Source organism: Bidens hawaiensis, unplaced genomic scaffold (assembly GCF_021521415.1).
Source record: "Bidens hawaiensis isolate Kalapana, Puna unplaced genomic scaffold, B.hawaiensis_p1.1 tig00053255_1, whole genome shotgun sequence".
In the NCBI taxonomy this organism is placed as follows: domain Eukaryota; kingdom Viridiplantae; phylum Streptophyta; class Magnoliopsida; order Asterales; family Asteraceae; genus Bidens; species Bidens hawaiensis.
Genome location: NW_027499597.1, coordinates 105,516 through 114,894, shown reverse-complemented (window position 1 = coordinate 114,894; position 9,379 = coordinate 105,516). Strand labels below are relative to the sequence as shown.

General features: G+C 36.6%; 1 protein-coding gene across 1 annotated transcript; it reads left to right on the top strand.

Annotated features, from left to right (window-relative positions):
• Nucleotides 1–7,171: 7,171 nt before the first annotated feature.
• LOC143600059 (uncharacterized) lies at nucleotides 7,172–9,124 on the top strand. The gene is made up of 2 exons (XM_077077854.1): nucleotides 7,172–7,426; nucleotides 8,408–9,124. The coding sequence occupies exons 1-2, from the start codon at nucleotides 7,172–7,174 to the stop codon at nucleotides 9,122–9,124; spliced, it is 972 nt and encodes a 323-aa protein (XP_076933969.1).
• The last annotated feature ends 255 nt before the right edge of the window (nucleotides 9,125–9,379 follow it).

Sequence of the window (9,379 nt, the reverse complement as noted above, 5' to 3'; positions counted from 1 at the left end):
AATTTGTTGTTTTAATTCATTGTCATGGAGGAAGAAGAAATAATCATGATACAAAAGTTTGATGGAAAGAAGTTTGGTTGGTGGAAGATGCCGGTTCAAACGCGAGTTTGTCAAAAGGACTTAGATGTAGTTCTGGAGGATGAAAAACCAAAAAAGATGTCTCAAGCAAAATGGGAAAAAGTTAGACAAGAAGGTTAGGGCTTGTATTACTCTATCATTGTCGGTGATGTGGCGTTTACATATGAAAGAAACCACAATGCGTGGTATGGTGCAGACACAATCCAACATATATAAGAAACCCTTAGCAGCGAATAAGGTCTACCTGATCTGAGAGCCAGTGATGACAAGATTGAAAGAATGTATGTTTGTTACAACGGGCATATCAACATTCTTAAGGATCCTGTGAGTGGACATTAAGTTTGTTGATGAAGTTAAACAACTATTGCTATTCTATTCTTTGCTAGACAGTTATTCTTGAATTGTGGCTGCAGTTTGTAGTTCTGCTACTAAGATTACTTTTGCTTGGATTCGGGACTAGGTTTGGGGGAAGATTCAAGTCGCAGAAGTTCAGACGAATCATGAAGTACTTTTTTGGTGAAAAAAGGCTAAGGCAGGGGAAAGCAACAGGCCAGTGGGAGCACGAAGAGGAGTCAATCTAATACTCGAAAAGATATTGTATGATGGAATTGTAATGAGACGAAGCATTTTAGGGGTCACTGTCTGAACAAGAGTGATAACATAAAAGTGAATGTTATAGAAGACAACACAGTGAAAGAAGCATCTACAGAGGGTGATGCTTTGGGTTGAAGTGTTGGGAGTAACGTTCACATGGGTCATGGACTCCAGTGCATAGTTTCATGTCACTTGTTGTGGTGAAATGACGAGGAATTTGAAGTTAAGGGACTTTGCAAAGGTATGACATACAAACAATGAAGTTTTTTCACGACACGAGCATGGGTGACATTGATTTGAAGACTTTAGCTGGTTCTTGGACTTTGAAGGATGTAAGGGTTATTTCAGGTATGGTATGCTCTAAAATTATATACATATGTTACTATTAATATTTCCTACCTTGAAGTATTTTTGAGTTAGTGTTTATTAAATCCCACTCGCTCCAAATTTCTATTTAAAGTTTAAAGGTTTGAAGAAACAAGGAGCTAAATAGTTGAAATTATACTATTGAAAACCAACTAATTCTAAAGAGCTAAATACTAAGGTGCTGTTTGTTTTTTAAGAGGTAAAATGTCTATAGTCTGCGGACCACATCTGCAAGCATCTGTAGCAGAAGAGGAGAACCAAACCTCTGCAGTTTGCAAGAAGAAGATTGTTTGTTTTTTAACGTCTGCAGGCTGCTAGAATATAACAGAAATTTTCAAATAAGCTGAATTTTAAATAAAAAAGTCGTCTAACATATAAATGCCGGAAAAACACCATGCCATCGCCGCTAGGGGGTTGCCGGAGACTATGCCAGAAAACATGCCGAAGAAGAATTCTCACACTTTTCTATTTTCATACTTACAAATTGACATTGTTTATGATTTATCTTCATTATTAGAAGAATCCCCAAACACTTGATCATTACATGTATATTAGGTGACTACGCTAATTCAAGCCAAATGCTCGTTCACATATTTCGTTTCTGGAAAAGCTGGGAATGACAAGATTTCTAACACAGATATCTTCATTCTCATGGTTATTGAAGAGATCAAGACACTTATTTTCTATGGATAAAAAAATATCAAAGATGTATTCTTTAAAATGATCTAAATGACATCAAATATTATATTCATTTCAATTATACCATGATGGTCTGGAATTTGATGCATTCAGATTTAGTTGAATAAAAAATCTAATATAAACAAAAAAAAAATATATAAAGAAAACAAGAAACAAAAAACAAAATCCTCTATCATCACACGTCGTTTTCGCTGTCTTCCCGGTTGTGGCAAATCTTGAGCGGGCAGTCAGAGATAGAGGTGGTGGCAGAGCAGGGTATGGCGGCGGTCGGATGCAGGTGGTGGCGGCGGCGTAGGGTATAACGGTGACTGGTATGGTGGTGGATGCGGCTGGTATGGTGGTGGATGTGCAGGTATGGTGGTGGAGGTGGCTGGGTTTGAGAGAGGAGAGTAGAGGAGATTAGGGTTTGAGAGAGAAATAGATGAGAATGTGGTAGAAGAGGTTAGAAGTGGTTGGTCCATGTCTGTATCAGGAAGTGGGCGCGCATACGTTTTTTAATGAAACGTCTTCGAAAAATAAACACTCTGCAGAGGGCAATGTCTGCGGGTTGTTTACGTGGCACAGATAGAAAAGCCAAGGAAACTCTTTTGGGAAAAAACAAACACCACCTAAGTAAAAGTTTGGTGTTTGCAATAAATTAGTTCTAAGTGTAAATTAATTAATGAAACTTTGAGAAGTATAGCGTTAAAGTTATATTATCCAAGTTATTTTATCCAAAATTTGTTAGCTTTTTAAATAAGTATAACTACTAATTCAAACTTATTCAAATAAAATAACGATAAATCGGAACATCTTCACGTGTAGAAGGACTTCTTCAACTTTATATCTTTAGCACGTTCATAGGAGAGTTTGGGTCATCATTTAGTACCCTCCCTTTATTCAAATTCTAGTACTCCAAGATGATAACGAAAACACATTATATAATTTCGTAACTGGATGATGAATTCGATTGATGATGCAAACCAGTAATCTTGATTTCAATCTTGGTGCAGGTCCCTCTCTCTCTTGGATAACTCATTAAATCACTGTCGTAACCCACACCGAAGTGTTGATAAGAAGGTTAACGACACTACTATTTTGTAAAGAACAATATATTATTAATGGCGGAATCACTAACACTCTAAATGTTGCACATTGAATACTAAAGTAATAAACACACACAATAACTCAAGAGATTTCCATTAATATTGTGAAAGATACAAATGAAAATCAATTAGGGTATAAGGTGGAATGTCAGGATCTTTAGCAGATTTCCGTACGTGAGTGAGTATGTCGGTCCCGTATGGAGGATTGATCGCTCACACTCATAATTAAGTCATAACCCACATAATAAATGTGTCGATAAGAAGATTAATGACGGTTGCTATTTTGGGTAAGAAATCTGTTTGTTAACGGCGGAATCAGAAACAAACAGAGTAGTTGCTTAAGGATTAATAAATGTAACAAACACAAACAATCACTCAAAAGATTTCCATTTATAGAAATAATTCATACAAATGTTAATCTATTAGGGTTTCTAGTAAGGAATGTATTGTCCGTACTAATCCTATGACAGCCGTCTCACTCAATATTAGAAAATATTCTTTTAGGTCTGAAAAGTGTAATGCGTGTATGTCTCTCTGTCGCTTGTGGTAAGCGTGCCCTAAAATATTCTACTTATAGGCTTGCCACCATTTTACAGCTGTCATTCCTTCTAGAAACCCTAATGATTGGTACATAATCAACTTACATATTCAAAACTATACTAAATGTAAAAAACAGATCTTCTGGGTAGATTTTGTGTCATTTGTCTTCACCGAGTAGGCTTTGTTCCTTTTGTCCTTTACGAGTAGGCATGGTAACCTTTAAGTGTGCTGGGGAACAGTTTTCCCGGGTAGACTTTACTTAGAGTATTTTCCTAAGAAAATACTCATCTAGCAGACTTCAATCTTCTTGACCATAGCAAACTTTGCTCGATATGGTCCTACGAGAAAACTGTTCTTCATGAATCCTTCAACCCTTTGTTACAAGATAGCTTATTAAGCAAACTATAGTGTGCTAGTAACATTGTTTGATCTGTGCTAGTGACACTGTAGCTTGCTATGTGTTGAACCTTGCCCGAGAAAGTACTTAAAATATTTCTTGATCACTTTCAACAAGCATGCTCGGATTGCCTTTTATTAATTAAACCTTGCTAGGTCTTCCAATTACTTGGATTCAAGAGCTTGGTTCAGTCATGGGCTTGCTAGTAAGCAAACTGTGCCTGACTAGAAGAACACCTTTACTAGATGAAGTGAACCCTGCTCGGATTATCACTAAAGAAGACTTTTAGATGATAACCCTGTCCGATAGGCAAAATACCTTGCTAGATCAAGTAAAAACCCTGCTCGGAAGTCCAAGTGTGCCCGATACTTATACTTAGTCGTTTATGAGGAGTGTTGAGAAGATTCCAATCTTTCTTAAGTCATTTCATGTCAAATATTTGACTCAACAATCTCCTCCTAGATTGGAACACCTCAGCTGTCCCAAAACATAACTAAGGTTACTTACACTTAGTGAAAATACACATAAAATCAAAATTCAAATTACATATCATAGTTCAAAAAGATTACATAGTTGAAATTACAAATCAAATTACACAGCAAGCCCTATTCTACTAATCATCTTCTTCTTGCATTGAGGGCTACTTGTCTTCTTCCAACTAGTACTGATCCCTGCCTTTTGCTGGAAAATGGATAGTATCTGATGGTGAGGGTGATTCTCTGGAATTGTCAATTCTACAATGTCCCTCAGATCTTCCCTATGCAAAAAGGTCAGGTCCTCATCATTCTGATGATCCCCAATATCAGTCCTTCTGAGTTTGCGAAGAATGTAGTGGTCTTCTCTGCTGTTGTAGTCCACTTGAGTGATTCGACCATTCTTCTGCACCTCATAATTGGGTCTTATCATACGCCTTCTTATGCTGATACATGTGTTCATGTTAGACAAAGGATTGTTGTTTCTTACTCTTGAAAGATAATCATATTATTCATCCCTTATCTTCCTCATACGTGTCAATCTTTTAGTCCTCTCATGCTTTGTTAGTTCCTATTTTTTCTTTTGATTCAGTAGAGGAAATCCCTTCTCAGCTTCACCTTTCAGGTATTTTGACAATTCATTCGGCTGTCTCCCGACCAACTTCCTGGTATCATGATAGTCATACAATATGAGACTGACCATTTTCTCCAACTGCTCTCATCGTGTATTCAGCAAAATCATCTCTGAAGATTATATCCCTCGGCTGTCTGCTTTGCATAATTACTCTCAAATATTGAGAGACTAAGTCATAGTAGTGTCATAGGCAGATCAATATCAGTTTGGGGCCTTTCTTCCCTTTGAGTTCCTGCTCTACTTGATTCTCCCCTGGTTGTTGATGGAAATTGCCTTGAAGTAGAGGGCCTAGTTGGAATTGACTTCATAGGTTTTGTTGGCCTCATGACTCCAAATGTTTTCTTGTACATAGAAACAATCCTCTCAGCAGGCAAATATATCAACTCAACAAGGTTTTCTCCACCCTCTCTAAACAACTTTCCAATCATTTCCATTATCCTTTCATCATGAAGTTTTCCAGCAGGTACAAATCTTCCTCCCCACAAAACTTCTTGGGTTAACACCCTCAAAAATCAGTTTCTCCCATTCTGCTTTTTGTTCGTAAAAGAGTTGCTTGAGTTGTGCTTTACCCAAATTGTTACACTTCTTCCTTCACCCCCTTCTGATTCACCAGTACCCCTTTTAAAATTTTAATCATCTCATCATTGTCCCATGGATCTGTGGGTTCGTCCACTGGTTCTTGCTTGACTTCCACTAGGATAGGAGTTTCTTGTATTGAAGTTCTTTTCATTTCTTTTCCAGCCTTCTCCTTCTCTCTCAAAAGTTATCACTCTTCTTTTCTTTGTAGGAGGTTCAGATTGATCTCCCCCCTGTTTGTTTAGTAGAAGGCTCAGGTTGATCTCTCTTTGACTTTTCTTTCTTTTTGAGTATGTTATAATGAGATTCAATAGCAGCTTTGGACAAGTTGCTCACCATTTCTGGTGCCATATCCCTTTCCATCAAATATCCACACTTGCCAGCAAATTTCTTTCTCAGAGCATCAATCTTTTCAGCCATTGCAACTTCTTTTGCAAGTTTTTCTTTTAATTCTTTTTCAACAGCTTCTTTAGTTCCAAGATATGCTCTTTGAAGATCATCAAATTTGAAATGGGTCAAGGCTTTCTCAGAAAAATTATGTTTTCTTAGGTACTCTCTGAACTTCAGACTGTCCCTGTTCTTTTTCTCCATCATTTTCTTTATATTATCTCTCTCTTTGTCCAGCTTAGGGTGTGTTTGGTAGCCTCTTAATGTTCCCATTAAGAGGTTACCTCTTAATCGTTCAGATTTAAGAGTGTTTGGTTCATAAAAAAAACATCTGAATGACTGAATGGGCCTCTGAACCATTCAGCTTCAAAAGCACGCTGAATGAAAATAAGACCTAATATACCCTGCCATTTACCATTCCCATCTTCATTCACCTTCATACCATGCCTGCCCTTTACCATTCCCATCTTTATTATACTCCATAGCAGTTCCACAAGGTCGAGATTAATTTCTTTCTCTTCAAACGCACATAAGAGTAGGTCGACGATCGAATTCCGGCCTACTACGCCACGCAGCAGCCGTCTCCACGTTGATTTCCGGCCTCCAGGTACTATCTCTGCTCGATTATAATTCCTATCCACGTTGATTTATGATATTCAAAGTCTTAAGGTTTGGGTATGGTTTGAATGGATATATGTTTCTGATTCAAACCCTTAGGGTTTATGGGTGTTCAACCCAATCGTTTTATATGATAGCTTTGAACTGTGTTTCTGATAGGTTTTATATGATAGTTTTGGGTATGGTTTGAAGGATATATGTTTATGATAGTTTGAATGGTTTGAATGGATATATGTTTTTGATAGTTTTGACCCCCTAGGTTTTATATGATAGTTTTTGAAGTGTGTGAATATATAATCTCTTGCATGTGTATGTGCTACTGTCATGTGTGTTTGATAGAATAGAATAATACTCATAATATATCAAATGAGTTTGGTAGAATATGTGGTTGGCAGAGAAGAATATTATGTATAATATGTCATGTGTTTGGTAGAAGAGGGACTTTAAAAAGTTTGAAAGCATATTCTTTTTCTTATTGAAATTTACAGTTTCGATCATCTTTCTGAAATTAAAGTTAGGTATAATGATTCCCCCAAGTGTCACTTGTTATATTATGTGATTTGCATCTTTTTATTTAATATAATAATAACATAATATAGTTATGAAAATATGTCCTCCAGCCGAAGAGATACATACATAGAGGCTGAATTTAATATTTTTCATAGTCAACTTGTGTTTATATATTTGTACTTTTGACTTGTGTTTTACTTATTTCTTCAAAGAAATGGCACAAAAAAGGGGTAGGATTAGTTGGAAGCAGGATGGTCTTGAGAAAACATTTCTTGAAGCTTGTATTGAGCAAATAACACTCCATGGACGTGAAGGAAGTAGCCTTAAACTAATATCATGGAGGAATGTGGCTGAAAAGTTGAAGGCGGAATACAATCTCATAGTTGATCAAAGACAAATGAAGAACCGTTATGATCATATAAAAGCAAAATTTGCAGCTTGGTCAAAGCTCAAAAACAAAACCGGCAATGTTTATAATCCCATAACAAACACTTTTAACTTGTCTGAAGAAGAATGGAAAATAGAGATGAAGGTATTTGTTTATTTTTTTAATACTAGTTTTTATTATAAGTTAATAATCTTATAGTATTTATAATATTTCCTCACAGTCGAACAAATATATAGAAGCTTTGAAAAGTACCACTTTCTTATCCCGAGCTTTGCATTCAATTGTTTGAGGGCTCTACATCGAATGGCTTTGACAGTTGGGGGCCATCTCTACACTTCTTCATCCTTCAAGGAAAGTGTCTGATCACCATTCACATGGTATTGAGCATATTGAATGCACTCAAATAGACCCCCCCAACTCAAGTTGTTAGTGAGGATTCGCCCGAGCCGTCCAAAAAAAGGAGAGAAACGAAAAGATAAGGAGACTATAAATTCGAAGCTAATAGAAGTTGGGGAGAAAATTAGCAAGGTGGCGAAGATGTTGATTGAGAAACACAATCTATCTAACGACATGGATGCATGCATGGAGAAGTTGGAGGCATTGGAATGGGGAGAGTTAGATGTGAAATATCAAACGGCGCTTTTGCTTTTTGGTGAAAGTGCTGATATATGAAAAGTGTGGTTACGACTTATGCCACACACTTGTGAGCTATGGGTTAAGAATGCGGGAGCGAAGTATGGATTTTTTTGATTTGTGTTAGATTGGATTTTATGGGTGTTATGTTTAAGATGCTTTTTGGATGTTAGGTTTTGGTTGTTATGTTATGGATTGTTTTGATTTGTGTTAGATTGGATTTTTGGATATTATGTTTAAGATTTTTTTTGGATGTTAGGTTTCGGATGTTATGTTATGAATGTTTATTTGGATTTTATGTTATGAATATTTATTTGGGTGTTATGGTATGTTATAAATGTTTTTTTATGCTATGTTATGTTATAAACATATATATGTGGGTGTTATGGTTTTTCCATCTTAATTTTAGGTTATTTTTATGACAGTTAGCTTATGGATCCGGACGATGAGATTATAGTTTTCATTTTCCTTTGTTGGCATTGGCTACATTTAGTCTCAGGAAGAATTGAAAGGATTAGAGACCTTAATTCGGCGTTGACTGGTCATGCATACACGCAAGAATTGTTGCATGGATATTCTACACAATGTCATGAGATTATGCGCCTTTCGCGTGATGCATTTGTACTATTGTGCAATCATTTTAAACAAAAAAGTTGGTTGCAAAGTAGTAGCGCAATAAGCGTTGAAGAAAAGTTGACTATGTTTTTTACTGTCTTAGGACATTATGAACGTTTCCGAATGGTTAAACGAAGGTTTCAACACTCAACAGAAACGATTCATAGATGTTTTCATGAGGTCCTGAATGCAATGATGAATTTCTCAAGAGAAGTTATAGTTCCAACAGCTTCTAATGCAATCACAAATACCTCAGCTAGTCATAGAAGGTTAAAACTAATATTTCCCGGAGCAATAGGTGTGCTAGATGGAACTCTTGTACATGCGGTTGTGCCTGCTGATCAACAGACTCGTTACCGGGGAAGAGGTAAAGGTGAATGCTTTCAAAATGTCTTAGCAATTTGTGATTTTGATATGATATTCACGTTCGTATGGGCCGGATGGGAGGGCGTTGCACATGATTCACGAGTTTTAAAAGAAGTTGCATTTAACCCAACTTCCGACTTTCCTTTCCCACCACCAGGTATTTAATCTTTCTTTAACTTTGATTATTAAATAGATTATTTTTTTGTAGTAGTTATGATAATAACTTACAGATAAATATTACCTTTGCGACGCCGCATACACCAACACTCGTGGATTATGGCTCCATACCGGAATACTAGGTATTGGTTAGCCGATTTTCGACGACAACGTGCATTAACTAAGGAAGAAAGATTCAATCATGCCCATGCACAACTTAGAAATGTTATTGAGCGCGCATATGGTGTTTTGAAGGCGAGATTA

Coding starts and splice junctions, on each gene's coding strand:
- LOC143600059 (XM_077077854.1), top strand. CDS start 7,172: ATGGCACAAAAAAGGGGTAGGATTAGTTGGAAGCAGGATGGTCTTGAG. Junction 7,427..8,407: donor TCAAAAACAAAACCGGCAAT/GTTTATAATCCC, acceptor TATGACAGTTAG/CTTATGGATCCGGACGATGA.